Source organism: Gymnoscopelus microlampas (assembly GCF_963454915.1).
Source record: "Gymnoscopelus microlampas genome assembly, chromosome: 13".
Lineage (NCBI taxonomy): Eukaryota > Metazoa > Chordata > Actinopteri > Myctophiformes > Myctophidae > Gymnoscopelus > Gymnoscopelus microlampas.
In genome coordinates, this window is record NC_139950.1 from 48129652 (window position 1) to 48148527 (window position 18876).

The window sequence follows — 18876 nt, forward strand, 5'->3', positions numbered from 1 at the left end:
AGCTTGTAGATCGGCTATTTTCAAATAAAATCTTGGGGGGGAAATCTGAATAAGCAGACCTGGCAACACTGCGTGTGAGACTTCTTCTATAGACCCGGGGGAGAATCTCTGGTATTTTTTGAAAAGAAAATCTTTGAAAAAAATGGATGACATGGCCAGATTTTTAACAATTTTTAACATTCAATGTCACCCTAGGTTGACAATGGTTTAAGCTTGTATGAATATGGAACCAAGGAGAAGTATTAACAAGACCGTGTGACAAAATAATAATTCCAGGAAAAAAGTAATCTTTCTGGACATACAGTACAAGGTTTTGACCACGACAGCGGATGTATATGCAACAGGAAACCGTTGCCTAAAAATAAAAGCCTCGCACACCGCCACCCTTCCCACCATAGGCGGCCATTTTGAACCAAGTGCTGTGATTGTAAAAGTTGCATAAGTTGTTGCATTCTTGTCGTTTTTTTGCATTGCATTCTGTGTAGGCCTACTATAGTTGAGCGCAGTTTTGCCACCATGTTAATTCCCCTTCAATATGAAGTAATACTATTGGCACCGTTTACAGATATCATACATAGTGTACATACAGTCAGTGAGCGAGCGCTTGCATCATCACACCACACGCCTCCAAATGGACTTCACATGTTTGTAGAAGGTTCTGTTTGCAGAGCTGGGCTGTAACCACTTATGTTAAGTAACCCTTTTTTACACATTAAAACTGGGAACGCATCTGTGGTAACCACTTTAACCATTATTCTATACTTTTGACTATTCAAAAATAGCAGATCTGCTTGTAAATCTGCTATTTTTGAAAAATCATGAAAATTTGTGCAAATCTTTGAATATATATATTTTTTTAAAGCATGCATTTTTTACTCAAATCTTTGCTTCTGGGGGGGGGGGAGGGGTGTCCGTGGAAAAACATATTTTGAGATGGGGGTCCACGGCCAAAGACATATAATTTTGGAGGCCCTTGACATGACAAAAGTTTGAGAACCACTGATTATAGCGACACACGTTTAAAAAAAGAAAACTGTTAGGATTTAGAGGATATTTGTAGAATCCCCCAGAAGCAAAGATTTCAGTTACAAATTTTGGCTTAAAAAATATATATATATTCAAAGATTCTTTTTTCAAATAGCAGATCTACAAGCTCATAGCGCGGCACTCGGTGCCGTGCTATGAGCTTGTAGATCTGCTATTTTTGAATAGCCAAAGTATGAAATAATGGTTAAATAAAACGTTTTCTTTCTTTCTTTTTTTTGTCCTTTTCATTTTGTTTCGTTCTTTACATTTGGGCAAAACATAAAGGAGCAAAAGTAAAAAAAAAAAAAAAGAAAAATCAGATTATGTGAGTACATTCTGCTTGTTACTTTAATTAAAAAATATATCATTTTTGTATTATATAGGCCTTCTATTCGTTCCATTCTCTCAGAGAGAATTGTGTTAATTTCTACTGCACAACCACTTATGTTTCACATTTACATTTTTACATTTCAATACATATAAAGGCACTTCAGTCAGTACTTGAGTAGTCTTTAGATAACTTTGTTTTAGATACTCTTACTCAAGTAATGATGTATATTACTACATCTACTTCTACTTGAGTCAAGATTTTAGTACAGTTTCTGTCTACTAAACACACCTCTGTCTGCCTGCTAGTTTGTTGGAAATCCTCAGGGTTCATGTAACCCTGAGAGGGTCCATTAAAAAGGTCCATTTGGGACCCGTGGTGGTCACCGGGCCAGATGTTGAGAATGCAGTGTACTAGATCAAATAACCGCATTACAGCAGCTCTTCTGCGTCTGTCTGTCTGTCTGTCTGTCTGTCTGTCTGTCTGTCTGTCTGTCTGGCTTTGCACTTCCTCTTCCACCTTTGCGGACATGGATACTTAACAAAGTACATTTACTCGAGTACTGTAATTAAGTATATATATTTTTGTATCTATACTTTACTTGAGTATTCGTTTTTTGGGGGGAGGGAGCCCATGACTTTCACTCCATTACATTTCAAAGACAGATATTGTACTTTTGACTCATGCATTAAGCCCTCTTTAAAAATAAGAAAATAGCTCATCTACAAGCTCACATTTTCTAAAATTCAATACATCAATGCATTGATATGAAAAAAAAAAGAGAAAACCTACTTTGTAAATTGCACTTTTGAATACTTCAGTATAATTTCAAAGCACTTTTGAACACAAGTACTTCTTTTAAAAAGCAACTATACTCCAGTACTTCAACTCAAGTACCGACTTGTACTAGACTCAAAAGAACCAGGGGTTGAGTCCTCTGTCCCGGCGGCCACGGTGCCTCCTGACTCCCGGTCGCTTTGAACAACTCAGTCCCTTCTCTAGCAGCTCACCCAGCCCACAGCTGGACGTTGTGTCCCCCTCGCCTCCACCATGTGTGTCCCCCTCAGTAAAGTGTCACCAGTAAGGGACGCTGGTCTCCACGTGTCCCCAGCTCTGCCAGCCGGGGAACAGGCCGCTGGACATGCGAGGGCTGCCGAACTGGTCGAACTCCACGGAGGAGGAGTCCAGGAGCTTCCCCCCGCACCCCCCACCAACACCCCCGGTCCGTTGCTCCGACGGTTTCGTGCGGTCGGGGATGGCGGCGGGGCGGCGGGAGGACGACGCGTGGCTCGGGTCCTCGCCGCCGTTCCAGCCCACGCGCTTGAGGACGTAGTTCCTCCCGTCGTTGTTGTCCCAGTAGCTCCGGCCCTCCGCCTGGAAGCGGATGCAGAACTCCACGCCGTTCTGTGGCTCGTCGTTGGCGCCGCCGGCGGAGGGCAGCTCCAGGACGAAGGCGAAGGTGTCGGCGTCGGGGCAGCCGTACACGTTGTTCATGAAGGTGCCCGCCACGTCGGTGTGGCTGGCCCAGGCGTCGAAGGTGGCGCGCACCGTCACCGCCTTGGCGAAGCCCACGTTGCGCACCTTGACCGTGCCGGCGAGCGAGCAGCTCTGCAGCGAGCAGCTCTCCAGGCACACCGAGTCCCGCATCAGCCGGTTCCGGAAGTCCAGGTAGTCGGCCGAGGGCTGCTTGAAGTCCAGCGCCAGGCAGCTGCCGCGCGCCGCTGCCGCAGCCGCCGCGTTGATCCTGACGCCGCCGGGGCCGCCGGCGCTGGCCCCTTCCAGGTCCAGCAGGTCGAACTGGAGCTCCTCGCAGAACAGGGAGCGGCGGGGGGCGAAGGGCTCGTCGTCGAACTTGGAGAAGACGTGGATGGCGGTGAGCGACATGCCCTTGGAGTCGGCGAACACCACCCGCTTCTTGCTCCAGCCGCCGCCGCCGTCGTTGTCGTTGCCCCGGGTCTCCACGCTCTTCTTCTGCTGGCTGCCGCTGCTGAGGCAGGGCCTCAGCGGCGGCCTCATGGGCTTGTAGATCTGCTGCCTCGTCTTGGCGCGGTGCAGCTCCTCGTAGGAGCTGAGGAAGCCGCGGAGAGGCGGCGGAGAGTGGCTTATGTACAGGCGCATGGCCATGTCCATGGGCATGACCGGGCCGGGCATCGCGGACGGACTGAAGGAATGGAGAACACTGCGTACGGAGGGACGACGAGGGAGAGGGAGGGAGGGAGGGAGGGAGAGAGAGAGAGAGAGGGAGAGAGAGAGAGAGAGAGAGGGGAAAGGGGGAGGTTGGCAGAGATTACAAGCTGATTCAGCAAAATCTAAAACATTTTTTTCAAACTTTCAAAAAATAAACGTTTTCAGGTTCAACGTGAGCCTTGCCATAATGTCCATAATTCAGTGGTTTTGCAACTTTTTTTTCTCGCATTTGTGCACTATCAAAGTTACAGACCTCTAAAAGAACACCCCCCCTGCAAATTCTAAAACAGTTAAATATTTTATGACGGGAAAATTATGCTCTGCAAGATTTCCCCTCGTAAATCTTTTCTCCACCAAAACGGCTGAATGTTGGTCCAGGCTTACCTTGCAGCACACATGTACGTATAAGAGGCAACCGGTGCCGATTCAGTGGCTGTGACAGGAAAGACTTCTGTGACAGGAGAGACGTGTGTGCGACATTGACAGCAGTTCTTAGTTCTAATCCTGAGCAGTCACTCGCCCCGAGGTCTGTCTCTCGCTCTCTCTCTCTCTCTCTCTGTCTGTCTCTCTCTCTCTCTCTGTCTGTCTGTCTCTCTCTCTCTCTCTGTCTGTCTCTCTCTCCCTCTCTCTCTCCAGCCCTTCAGTGACTGACTGCAGGCTGCAGAAGGCATTTCAACTGCCACATAGCAGTCATTTACATATTCAGTCACATGCTTCATCAAGCAGCCAATGGCATTTCTTTGGAGGTTGGGTCCAACCAATCGGCAGACAGTGGTGGATGAGGTACTCAGATTTTCTTTCTTTTTTCTTTTTTTCCCTCTACTTTTTACTTAAGTAAAAGTAGCCAGTGCCACAGTAGAAATACTCTAGTAAAAGGACTCTATTCAAAAGCTTGTAGATCGGCAATTTTTCAATAGACAAAGTATGAAATAGCGCTTAATAGGTGATTATGTTTCAGGAAGATAATCTAAATCTACAAAGTATATGTACTTTATCAAATAAAATGGAAACCACCAGCAAAGTAAGAGTTTGTCCTATAAAGCACAGTACTCGAGTATATGTACTTAGTTACTTTCCACCACTGACAACCAATGGCACTTTTTGGGAGGCTGGTTCCAACCAATGGGCAGAAACATGAGCTGGGCTGTGTCCGGTTGACAGGGGGGTGTTTGTCTGTAGGCTACAGTACGCACGTAGCTCCATGTGTGACTCACTCTGTGTTCAGCTGAATGACATAACACTATCAACACCGTCTAGAGCAGTGGTTCTCACACTTATTCCATAAGGACAAGGACCCCCACATTTGGCCACGGACCCCCCATCTGAAAAAAAATAAAACATTGTTAAGAGAAGATTTATGTAAATAATAATAATAAAAAAAAATTGATATTATTTCAAATATTTTCAAAACTATTTTTTAATAGCCCCCAGCGGGGTAGGCATCGTCTAGGGCAGGGGTCTTCAACAGGGGGTCCGGGACCCCTAGGGGGTCCTCAGAGCTACTATAGGGCGTCCGCCAAATCTTTGTGTGATAGGATTTAGTTTTTTTACATGAACCACTTGAACCCTAGAATTCCTTTTCTGAGGGGAACATTAGACGAAAATAGCAGATCTACAAGCTCTCAACGAGGCGTTGAGAGCTTGTAGATCTGCTATTTTTGGCAAAGAGGCTATAGGTGTAGAGGGAAAAAAGAGCAGACTAAGTAAAAAAAAAAACATAATCTGAAACACAATTTTATACAATATAGCTCCATCTCTCTCTCAGCTAGGGGGTCCTTGGCCTGAAAACATTGAAGACCCCTGGTCTAGGGACTCTCTCTCTATCTCTCTAAATAGCAGATCTATACAAGTGTGTGAGCTTGCTAGTTTTGAGATTTGGTGTAGATGGAAAAAAAGAACGCACCAAGTACGGTGAATCTCAGGTCCGTTTACTAAGGGTCTAGTAGTGGTTAAACCGAAGCTCCGGATGGCCCCACTATACCAAATCAGTTAAAGCAGTATCAAAATCACTTCGGCTATTCCAAAATAGCAGATCTACAAGCTTGTAGATCTGCTTTTCTTAATTTTGTATATTTTTTTTTATCTTGAAAATATTTAAACACACATGTTTGAACACAAGTCTTCTCTCATGGGGGGCCCCTGGCAGAAAAAAAAATCAAAATGGGAGTCCACAGCCAAATACACATCAGTGTGGGGGTCATTGACATGACCTGATCTTCACACATGATATAGGTCAGGGGCCCTTCAACGGGGGGCCCGCGATCTGCTATTTTCGGCAAAGAGGTTTGGAGTATAAGGGATAAAAAAGAGCAGACCAAGTACAGAGCCAAAGGTCAAGTTTACTAAGTATTGAGGGTTTAAGTGTAAGTTGTTTAGAATCACCCAGAAGGAAAGATTTGAGTTACAAATGTTTGCTTTAACAAAATATACATTCAAAGATTTGCACGTATGTTCCAGATTTTTCAAAAAATAGCAGATCTACAAGCTCGTAGCGCTGATGATAGCACTGTGACACAAGCCTACGAAGCTATCTATGAAATCTATGATGAAGTTTAATCCTTTCAGCACTATGTTATACAATGAGGGGGTCCCTGGCTCATCTCTCTCTCTCTCTCTCTCTCTCTCTCTCTCTCTCTCTCTCAGCTAAGTGGTCCTTGGCCTTCTTTGAAAACGTTGAAGATCCCTGATTTAGATGTCGCAGTATAACACGTTGTGAGCTTGTAGATCTGCTACAGTATTTCTGGTGTGAGTAGCAATGTGCAAACAAGTATAAACCAGGAATGATGCTTTGGTATTTTTCTTTGGAAGTTTATGCTGAAAGTGTGAAGCTTTTATAAACCCAACGTTAACACTGTAATGATTTACCATCATTTAAAGCTTTATAAACACAATGTTAACACTGTAATGATTTACCATCATTTAAAGCTTTATAAACACAACGTTAACACTGTACTGATTTACCATCATTTAAAGCTTTATAAACACAACGTTAACACTGTACTGATTTACCATCATTTAAAGCTTTATAAACACAACGTTAACACTGTAATGATTTACCATCATTTAAACCACAATTTCTTCTCCAAGGCTGTTGTTTTGTTTCATTTGTTGACAAGGCGTCTATTTTTAAAGTCTGACTTTTGTCTCCATTGATTTTCGGGTCGGGGTTTTGTCAGTTAAACATTATCCCACAAACACGGAGAGATCGGAGAGTGCTTAAAATAATATAAAATGTACCCGAACATTAAGTACAAAATGTGCATGCATTTGCAATAAACATTACCCTGCAAATGTTGAGAAGATCAGAGTGTGCTTTAAAAACAAATACATTTAGGCCTATGTATATAGTTGTATTTGCAATAAAGGACAAAATGTCCCTTTTGCCTTTCATCAGACATTTGCAATTGAATGACGATTTCAAAACTATTGATGTTGATTTACAACTCAAACATTTTCATGTCAAGGGACCCCCCAAATTAATATGTATGTGGCCACAGACCACCATCTGAAAATGTGTTGCTTGTATATCTGGCATTTCTTGAAAAATCTTGAACATTTTGTGCAAATCTTTGAATATATTAATATAATATATATTTTTAACTCAAGTCTTTGCTTCTGGGGGGATCCTCTGGAGACAGATTTTGTGTTGCTAAAATAAAATCAAAATCAAAATATTCCAAAGAATTTATGAAAATATCACAGGCTGTGAGCTTGTAGATCGGCTGTGTAGGTGCTCGGCTTAGATAATAAAGATTTACATAAACATTATGTCAATAATGGGCACAAAGTATTTTCAGACATGGGTCCTCCTCGGCCGATCAATGCATGGGGGTCCTTGACATGAAAGTGGGTCAGGTAAAACAGTAACAACAACATGAGGGTCATTTCTACCCTACTGAGTTAAAGCACCGCTCAGCACTTTTATTTGTGTTGGAGAGAACTTTTTTTTAATGCGTTTTTATAACTTAACCCTTTGAGACCGAGAACGCATCTGCATGTGTCCTACAAAGATTTCTTTGGGCTTTTCAAAAAATAGCAGATCTACAAGCTCATAGCCGCGCTACGAGTGTTTAAAAAATGTTTTAAAGTGATTTTTTTTACTCCGCAATCTGTGCTTCTGGGGGTCCCTGGGAAAAACATATTTTGAGATGGGGGTCCGCGGCCAAACACATATTATTTTGGGTGGTCCTTGGACATGGAAAAGTTGTAGTACCTCTGATATAGCAACTTAGAAGACATTTTTGTAGAATCTAATATTCAAAGATTTGCACACATTATGAAGATTTCTTTGTAAACAGCACGAGGTACGGTAAGACAGGGTAGTTCACCCACAAAAATACTTTTTTTCTATCGATTAGTCAACCCATGGAGACAATCCCTTTAAAGCAGTGGTCTTCAACAGGGGGTCCGGGACCCCTAGGGGGTCCTCAGAGTTACTACAGGGGGTCTCAGCACTGTCTTTGTGTGATAGGATTTTTTTTATTTTACCTAAACCACTTGAACCCTAGCATCCCTTTTCTGAGGAGAACTTTAACCAAAAATAGCCGATCTACAAGCTCACAACGCCTCGTGCTGCGAGGCGTTGTGAGCTTGTAGATCGGCTATTTTTGGCAAAGAGGCGTAAGAGGTAAAAAAAAAAGAGCAGACCACGTAAACAAAAAAATGTTGAATCTGAAACACAATTTTATACAATATATAGAGGGGGTCCCTGCTTCATCTCTCTCTCAGCTAGGGGGTCCTTGGCCTGAAAACGTTGAAGACCCCTGATTTAAAGCTAAAAGGATAACACAAAAGGTCCTATTATATATTAGTTTTTTATGAAACCAGGGTTAAATATACACGGTTTCCACCAGCCGACAGACACCAAAGTGTGGGTTCTGCGAGGGTTCAGACTTTGGAACGGTGCTATATGAACATGCCTGGTTCACATGGGCATAAACACAAGGCCAGAGGAGCAGCACGCACACACACACACACACACACACACACGCACACGCACACGCACACGCACACGCACACACACACACGCTCACGCCCATGCACGCCCACGCCCACGCCCACGCACACGCACACGCACACGCACACGCACACACACACACACACACACACACACGCACACACGCACACACGCACACACGCACACACACACTAAGTAGTGGGAAACTATACTCACTTTTTTACTTAAGTAAAAGTATCAATACTTGCAATGTAGTATTGCTATGTAGCGTACTAGCGAATGTCCCATTTCACAAGTTCTCAAATGTATAAAAATATATAAAAATCCTTTGAAAACAGGGTCGCATCGCGACGCATTGTGAGCTTGTAGATCGGAGTTTTTCAAATGGCCAAATATAGGCCTATATAGGGCTGAAGTGGTTCATGTATGTTTTGTAATAATAATAATAATAATCAAAGTAACTAGTAACTAAAGTTTTCAACTAATTGCAGTGGAGTACTTGAGTAAATGTACCTAGTTACTTTACACCGCTGTTACACACGGTTGCATCATACAACAACACTCCACTGAGCTCACAGATAAGAGATAACGCTAAAGGAGACACATTTCTCTGTGTGCCATGAGGCCGCTTACAAAACCCCCCCGAACCTGAACTTGAACTTGAACTTGAACTTGATGGTGAAATGTGTCATGATGGCAGCGATGGCAAACCGATGGTAACCGCTCAGACCGGCTGAGTCTCAACCTGCGGGCCGGGGCCCACTGCTGGGCCGTGAGGACATTTGGATGCCCAAATAATTCTCTCCTGTTTTGTCTTAAAGGGGAAATCCACCCATTTTCAATATTTAACTATGTCATTAATATAGCATAAAGGAGTTGTGTGGAAATAAGAAAAAAGTTCCCCCCTTTCTGTGTTGCCTTGAACTGGAGGATTGATTGTGGGTTTAACATTGCAAATTACAACATGATGACTCATCATGTTGTAATTTGCAATGTTAAACCCAAAACCAATCCTCCAGTTCAAGGCAACACAGAAAGGGGGGAACTTTTTTCTTATTTCCACACAACTCCTTTATGCTATATTAATGACATAGTTAAATATTGAAAATGGGTGGATTTCCCCTTTAACTCTGCATTGTTTTTAGTTTTTGTTGTTGTCCTGTGTCAATGCAAATTATTTGTTGATGCTTCTTTGTGTTTGAATGACCTCTCAATATTGCTCTAGTCGTCTCCACAGATGTCTGCAACAGCGTATATAGGCTGACAAAGCTCTGGTCTGATGTCACTCACAACACAAACTGACGTCATGCATGTGGAACAACATTGATGTGTGCAGGTGTTTTTATCTGCACACGTTTCTCTCTTAAGTGACACTGGATCCACTGAATTGTGATGCTGCTTTCCAGTCAAAACATTTCTAATGCTTGTCGAACCACACAACCAGCATGAAAACGGACAGATTCAACTTCTATACTCACAGGGTTACGATGTGAAATGTAAAGTGTCGGGTTGTCAGTGTCACAGGGTGTCAGTGTCACAGGGTGTCAGTGTCACAGTGTCACATAGGGCCAAACTCACTTTCTGAGTCCTTCACCAGAGGAAGTACGTAGGTGTAAAGTTGACCGAATGGTCAAGGCTCCAAACATCCGTCTGTCCGTCCGTCCGTCCGCCCGGGTCCCAGAGATTTTAATAATGGTATCAAAGGGTTCCTGTTTTATTTTTACTCTTGTCTCATTGTTAATGGTAATATTTGTGATTTATTGAGTGCTGTGTATTGTATTGTAAACCCTCAATTGCACTTCCAAGAACAAACAAAGTTGATGATTATGACGACACATCTCTCTGCTAATCTCTCTTTTTCTCTCTCTCTGTAAAACATCATTGCAACAGAAGCCGGTCTCATCTGAAAGAGGGATAAAGCCTGAGACCTTTACTGTATGTTGAGTCAGAGACACTCAGTGGAACAATGACGCACACACACACACACACACACACACACACACACACACACACACACACACACACACACACACACACACACACACACAGAGAAGATTGTGACACCTCCGGTAAGAGAGAGAGAGAGAGAGAGAGAGAGAGAGAGAGAGAGAGAGAGAGAGAGAGAGAGAGAGAGAGAGAGAGAGAGATTTCAAAATCTGTCTGTCTGACAGACAGACAGACAGACAGACAGGCCTTGCTGACAGTATGTGATCAGGAGAGCAGAGAGAAGCCGTGTGATTGGACGACAGCTGGTCACATGGGACTGTGGCGGTGCTTTGGCAGGATTTAGTGAAGAAAGCATCACTAAACTATGATGAAACATGAAGAGACAGATACGTCTCTATATTTATCTCCGTGGGTAAAACCAGGAGTCTGCATTTCAGTATTTAAGTATATTCAGCAGTGGTGTAAAGTAACTAAGTACATTTTACTCAAGTACTGTATTTTGAGATATTATTTTTTTACTTTACTGGAGTATTTCCAATTTTCAGTACTTTTACTTCTACTCCACTACATCTCAGAGACAAATATTGTATTTTTACTCCACTACAATTATTTGAAAACTTTAGTTACTTTAAAGATATTGATTATTATTATTATTACAAAACATACATAACTCACTTCAGCCCTATGCACATTTTGGCCTTTTGAAAATAGCCGATCTACTATTTTCAAAAGATTTTTTATACATTTTCTACATTTCAACACTTGTGAAATGGGACATTCTGCATAATGAGTACTTTCTACTATAAGTACATTTTGATACCATTACTTTTGTACTTTTGAATTAAGTAAATTAAGTACAGTGTGAATTCAGGACTTTTACTTGTACCAGAGTATTTCAACATTGCATGCACGCACGCACGCAGACACACACACACACACACACACACACACACACACACACACACACACACACACACACACACACACTCATGCGCAGTCACATTCTTGCAGTGTCACACAAACACCTTCTTATTTGGCAGTCTGTCAGTATTCCAGCTGGTCAGTCTATCACTGGTATTTCCTGTTCTGTGTGTACGTGCGTGTGTGCGTGCGTGCGTGTGTGTGTGTGTGTGCGTACGTGCGCGCGCGTGTTACAGAGTCATATCTCAGAAGAGGTTAGAGTGACCTGTCTGAATGTACACCATGTTATTTATGTCCGACTGATCAATGCCCAGCCTTATGTCCTCACAGGCTTAACACTCGTCGCTATTCTGGGGGCGCGAACATTTGGCCAACAAATAGCAGATCTACAAGCATTGCGAGCTTATAGCTCAGTAATCTCTCAATTTGATAATACAAATAGATAAAACAGATAATAACTATCATCAGTGTTGGCTTCATGTTAATGTGTATGTTCACACATTTAAACACTTTGTTTGTCACTCTTTAAAAATATATATATATATATTCAAATTTTTTACACAAATTGTCACGATTTCCCTCCCATAAAATGCAGATCTCTGTCACAGTGCGAGGCAGAGAGGTGTAGGACCCAAGCGCAGACAATGAAGCGGAGACAGAACGATTCAGATGCAGGGGGGTTTATTACTTAAACGGGGAATATAAAGACAACACTCAGTAACTGACTGAACACAGTGACAACATTAACACACCAACACAGACTGAAAACAGAGGGACATATAAATAGACAGGGACTAACTAGGCACAGGTGAGAACCAAGGACAATAAGCACATGATTGGCTGGAACAGAACAAGACACAGGTGAACTACAATTGCAAAGACATACCGGTGAGACAAGACAGGAAGTGACAACTAGGGCACACAGGAAACACCACGACAACACTACATAATAAGGGTACAAGGAGCCCATCGGGGCAAAAGGCAACAACAGGGTGACATAAATACAATTGGAACGATACGAAGACAGGCCTAAAGGGTCCAATACCATATAAGGTCATGCAGTCACGCGCTAAATAATAAAGTCACAGTCCACGGCCCGAGGAGCGGACCGTGACAATCTCATACTGTCGAGCTTGTATATTGTGCTATTTTTGAATCGTCCAAAGTATAACATAGTGGTTATAGTTAAAATATCTAAAACAGAGGTCTTCAACAGGGGGTCCGGGACCCCTGGGGGTCCTCAGAGTTACTACAGGGGGTCCGCCAAGGGTCATACATTAACCACTTCAACCAAGCTTCCCTATTCTGAGGAGAACTTTAGCCAAAAATAGCAGATCTACAAGCACACAACGCCTCGCGCTGTGAGGCGTTGTGCGCTTGTAGATCTGCTATTTTCGGCAAAGTGGTTCGGTATAGGGGGAAAAAAGAGTGAAAGTACAGAAAGTACAGAGTGAAAGGTCAGGTTTACTAAGTATTGTTTTTAGAGCATTAGGTTAAATGTCTGGAAATACACATTAACATGAATCCAACATTATAGTGCTGTGAAACAAGTCTATGAAGCTGCCTATGAAATCTATACAAAATAAAAATAAACTTTATACAATATATAATGGGGGGTCCCTGCTTTCTCTCTCTCTCAGCCAAGGGGTCCTTGGCCTGAAAACGTTGAAGATTTAAAATGACACCTCAGTATTGCGTTGCCGGATTGAATGGTATAGCTTTCTGCTGCCATGCAGCTAAAGTCCACTCAAACAACGGTTCAAACAGTTTAGTAGACAAACAGTAGAGCCCCCCCCCTCACCCCGCCCCCCCGCGGGCCCCGAAACTCCTGCAACACGGCCCTGCATGCTTTGCCAATGTACACAGAGTTGAGGTATGTCTGAATTACATCATAATTCAGTCCACATATAAATACAATACATATTTTTTTGTAACAGTGGTGTAAAGTAACTAAGTACATTTACTTAAGTAGTGTACTTAAGTACAATTTTGAGGTATTTTTACTTTACTTTAGTAAAAGTACCAACAATGTTTGAAGATAGCCGATCTACAAGCTCACAACGCGTCACAATGCGACGCGTTTTGAGCTTGTAGATCTGCTATTTTCAAATAGCCTATATATAAAATAGGGCTAAAGTGGTGTTTCAACGTATGTTTCATAATATCATAATTTATATCTGAAAAGTAACTAGTAACTAAAGTTTTCAAATAATTGTAGTGGAGTAAAAGTACAATATTTGCCTCTGAGACGTAGCGGAGTAGAAGTAAAAGTATTGGAAATTGGAAATACTCAAGTAAGGCACAAACACCTCAAAATTGTGCTTAAGTACAGTACTTAAGTAAATGTACTTAGTTTCTTTCCACCACTGGCTGGCAGCCATACTGTGCTCTCCCAGACAGCTTGGGCAGACATCAGCTGGGTGAAGCCGAACTTCTAGATCTAATAATGATATTATATCAGTTCTATACTGACAATAATCTAATAAAGCACACACACATTGAGAGAGCAGCTTCAGTTGTTTTAAACTGTTTGAACTGCTGTTAGTGTGGACTTTAGCTGTTTTTAAAAGGCTATGAGAGATGTTATCTGTGTAGGCTGAGGCTGGCATCGTGAACCGTACTGTACATGTTATAGCTTGGTAAAACATTGACGTTCTCAGAGAACAGGTTCCGACCGCTAATGTGGGTCATATATATGCTTGTGTGTGTGTGTGTGTGTGTGTGTGTGTGTGTGTGTGTGCGTGCGTGCGTGCGTGCGTGCGTGCGTGTGTGGGGGGGGGGGTTATTGAGAAAATACACATATATTCTTACAGTCATTGCTTATGGATTTCTTTAATTTGAGAAGGAAAAAGCCATCCTGTTTTCAGCTGGTTTGTGCTGATGATATGCATCCTGTTAGCTGTTTTTAGAGATTGTATAGGAAGTGTGTCACAGATAATTATGATAATAAAAAGAGAGACGCATGTTCCAAATGAAAGAGTGATGCAAGCCTGTTCAAACTGAAAGAGTGATGCATGCCTTCTCTAAATGAAAGAGTGATTTGTGCCTTCTCTAAATGAAAGAGTGATGCATGCCTTCTCTAAATGAAAGAGTGATTTGTGCCTTCTCTAAATGAAAGAGTGATGCATGCCTTCTCTAAATGAAAGAGTGATGCAAGCCTTCTCTAAATGAAAGAGTGATGCATGCCTTCTCTAAATGAAAGAGTGATGCATGCCTTCTCTAAATGAAAGAGTGATGCATGCCTTCTCTAAATGAAAGAGTGATGCAAGCCTACCGTAAATGAAAGACTGATGCAAGCCTATACTCAAAGTTCGGGTAAGCCTGAGACAATAGCTGTGGTCAACCATTTAGACCGGGAGCGCATCTGTGTCAATTTAACATTTCTTTGGCTATTCAAAAATAGCAGATATACAAGCTCATAGCGCAGCCATGCTGCAAATATTTGAATATATCTTTTTTAAAGCAAACATTTCTAAAATATGTTGTTCCAGGGACCTCCCCAAACGCAAAGATTCGAGTTACAAATGGTTGCTTTAAAAATATATATATATATTCAAATGTTCACGATTTTTCAAAAATAGCAGATCTACAAGCTCATAGCGCAGCACGCCAAAGACATCTTAAAATGACACAGATGCGTTCTCGGGCAGAGTGACCTTTGGTAGAGGTTTAACTACCTTGTCATGATGTAACTTGTAGCCTACAACTGGCAACATGTATCGCTCCGTTGCACAGTTGATTACAAACGAATAATCCAAAAATAGTCTCTTCATTGATTTGTTTGCCATTGCATGGTGAAACTGCTCTAAAAGTCAGTTTTTTTTAAAGGGACACCTTATACGTTTAGTGACATTATTATAACTCCATGAGTACGCAAGCTAGCTTTACACACCTGGCAGAGCGCACCTTTCCAACGAGCCGTCTACGTATACGTTGCTATGACAACCCGTGGCAGAGTCGCTGCAAAGTAAAGGAGAGCATTCTGCGTAGATATTCAGAAATGTACATTATGTGTTCAAATGATTCTATATCCTATTTCTATCAAGATATTAACATTGTGTTTGATCTACAAAAGTATTAGGAGACACGGGGAGAACATGGTAGATATGATATTTTAAAATTATTTTTATTTTGAAAACTTTTGAAATGGGACATCCTGCATAATGAGTACTTTTTGATGATACCAATACTTTTGTACTTTTACTAAAGTAAATTTTGAATTCCGGACTTTCACTTTCTACATTACAGTATTGATACTTTTACTTAAGTAAAAATGTGAGTACTTTTTCCGCCACTGCTGTCCACATTGTACAACAGGACCTAGATACGTCTGTCTGGCTGTTTGTCACTCACTGCTCTATCAGCTGTTTGGATTCTTTGACTTTAAGTGTGGTTTAAGTACTTTGTCCTCCATTGATTTAATGCATTGGTTCTCAAAGTGGGGTCCGGGGACCCCCAGGGGTACTTGAGGGGGTTCCAGGGGGTCCCCAGCTAAATGATGGATAGGAACCCAAATGGACCCTTATGTGTCTGTAACTCTGAGTGTACAAATGGAACCAAATGGACCCTGACGGGTCCATTTGGTTCCATTTTGTACACTCTCAGAGTTACATCAACATTGATTTTACAATATGAATTGGGGTCCCAGAGATAGAGATGCCATTAAATGGGGGTCCGTAGCCTAATGCATGTCAAACTGGGGGTCCGTGAAATTAAAACGGTTGAGAATCACTGATTTAATGTTATCACCAAAACACAACAGCACCGACAGGCCTCATATGAATGGTTTATTATGTCACAATAAACAGCATTATTGTATTATTTTGTCATAAAGCTATCAATATTTAATATAGTATATGAACATAACATTATGACCTTTATGAGCGCTGTCTGGTCTGTCTGTCTGTCTGTCTGTCTGTCTGTCTGTCTTTCCTTCTTTCCTATAGTTTAGCGTGCGTGCGTCCTACAATGACCCTGCAGGTTGGCAGGCCTCAGTGACTGCAAATTAGGACACACGCGCGCACGCGCACACACACACACACACACACACACACACACACACACACACACACACACACACACACACACACACAGAGAAGGTGTTGTCTTCTTTGTGTGTGTTGGCTGCCTGTCAGGGTGGCCTGAGGTCCTAGTAGGAGAACCAGCAGTACTAGAGGTCCTGGTAGGACATAAAACCAACAGTACTAGAGGTCCTGGTAGGACATAAAACCAGCAGTACTAAAGGTCCTGGTAGGACATAAAACCAACAGTACTAGAGGTCCTGGAAGGATATAAAACCAGCAGTACTAGAGGTCCTGGAAGGATATAAAACCAGCAGTACTAGAGGTCCTGGTAGGATATAAAACCAGCAGTATTAGAGGTCCTGGTAGGATATAAAACCAGCAGTACTAGAGGTCCTGGTAGGATATAAAACCAGCAGTACTAGAGGTCCTGGTAGGACATACAACTATCAGTACTAGAGGTCCTGGTAGGATTGAAAACCAACAGTACTAGAGGTCCTGGTAGGACATAAAACCAGCAGTACTAGAGGTCCTGGTAGGATATAAAACCAGCAGTACTAAAGGTCCTGGTAGGATATAAAACCAGCAGTACTAAAGGTCCTGGTAGGATAGATAGAACACTAGCATTACCAGAAGGTCATCGGGGATGCGGGTTGGTAACCGAGGCTATGGATTTACAAGTACAGTAGACGCCACTGACCCATTTTCCACCCTATAGATTGAGAAAGGAGGTTATGATGTAATGTGCAGAAGGTACGTGACGCCAGCAGCTTTCGTGCGGGAAAAAATAAAACCTCACATCTCCAACAAAAAAAAATGTGTTCAGGAAACGGAAACCGTGTTCCAATAGATCCAATGTAGTTATGATTTAGCCCCCATAAGCTCTTGCTGATGCTTTTCATAAAGGAAACCACAGACACGCGTTAAAATGAATTTACGAAAACAACAAATAGTTGAGATACGAGGTTTCTGCCCGCGGTTTCTTTATTTTATATTTTCACATACAGGTCAATGATAAAAAGCATACAAAAACAGTGTATGTTACCCCCCCCCCTCCCCCCCCACCTCCCCTTGTATCTTATTGTACCATTAACACAAGGACAATACAAACAAATAAGACACAATTGCAATGAAAAATGAAAACAAGTCAAAAAACAAACAAATAAAGTATACACAGTAGAATGCATATATTATTAAAGAAATATTTAAAATGAATTAAAAAATATGACCTTTGTCTGTCTTAAAGGTAGAACAAGAGATAACATTAGGGTAACCATAATATTATGACCTCTTTTCCACAGACGTGTCCTCTTTTGCCATTTCACCCATGAAAACGTAACAGTGTTTTTGTCTTGGTGAAGCAAAAGCTGGCACTTATGTGTCCGTCGCAAATAAAGGTTCTTTAGACCTGCAAGCCCATATCAACCCTGCAAAGCACAACAGGTGTGAGGTGAGAGCTCTTCTGCTAATGAAATTGACCAAATATTGTTGCACAACCTGGCAAAGCAGAAGATCATATGGTGAGGAATGGGCTATACCTCTCTTTTACTAAGATACGCCTGAGACTTAAGAGAGAGATACTATTTGATTTTGTTAGAAAGCTGAATATCCGTACAGAAGTCAAGAAGCATACATATATTGTGTAAATACATAAATATAGAGCATATTTTGAGTAAACTATTTTGATATTCAATTGATCTTTCAATTCAAACAGAGGAGAAATGCTTTAAATTGTGTACACACACACACACACACACACACACACACACACACACACACATATATATATATGGCCGGTAAAGTGTCCTCCTTTTGAGGATCACCCTAGATAACAGGGATAACTTGTGTTATGTATATGCCAGTTCAATATGTACATAAAGGCCTACATAATAGTTCAGTATGTACATAAAGGCCTATATAATAGTTCAGTATGTACATAAAGGCCTATATAATAGTTCAGGAGTGTTGCCAGATTTTGCAAGAAGCTGCCAGGTCTATGAAAACAAGCCCAAAAGAAGCATCTATTACCAGTTTACACTGCCTATTTGAAAATTGCAGATGTACAAGCTCACAACGCCTCAAATCGCAAAATATTTTGAATAACAGAAATCTTGGACAATTTCGTATTAATCTTAGGGACCTTGACATGAAAAAATGTGGGGACCAATGGTTTGAAGAACATTAGGAAGCCCAAATAAGCAACTACACTTTATAACTGATATACCCATATCATTAATATGAGTAAATTGCAAATATTATCAAGGTATTCCGCGGCATCCCTGGACTGGCATCATGGCACCCTACGGTGAGAAACCCTGATCTTCAAGACAACAATATCAGTTTACTCAAGTAAATTCAAAATTAACTTGAGTAAAAGTAAAAAAATATTGGTATCAAAATGTACATAAAGTACCAAAAGTAGAAAGTGCTCATTATGCAGAATGTCCCATTTCACAAGTTTTAAAATGCACAAAAATCCTTTGAAAATA

The 18876-nt window shown here is 41.7% G+C and overlaps 1 protein-coding gene across 1 annotated transcript; it reads right to left on the reverse strand.

Moving 5' to 3' along the window:
- Positions 1-1178: 1178 nt before the first annotated feature.
- Positions 1179-4164, reverse strand: LOC311058234 (protein phosphatase 1 regulatory subunit 3C-B-like). Its single transcript, XM_084075601.1, has 2 exons — positions 3926-4164; positions 1179-3533 (listed from the first exon to the last, which is right to left on the reverse strand). Exons 1-2 carry the CDS (start codon positions 3937-3939, stop codon positions 2429-2431), a joined length of 1119 nt encoding a protein of 372 aa, XP_083931727.1. The 5' UTR covers positions 3940-4164; the 3' UTR covers positions 1179-2428.
- Between the last annotated feature and the right edge of the window lie 14712 nt (positions 4165-18876).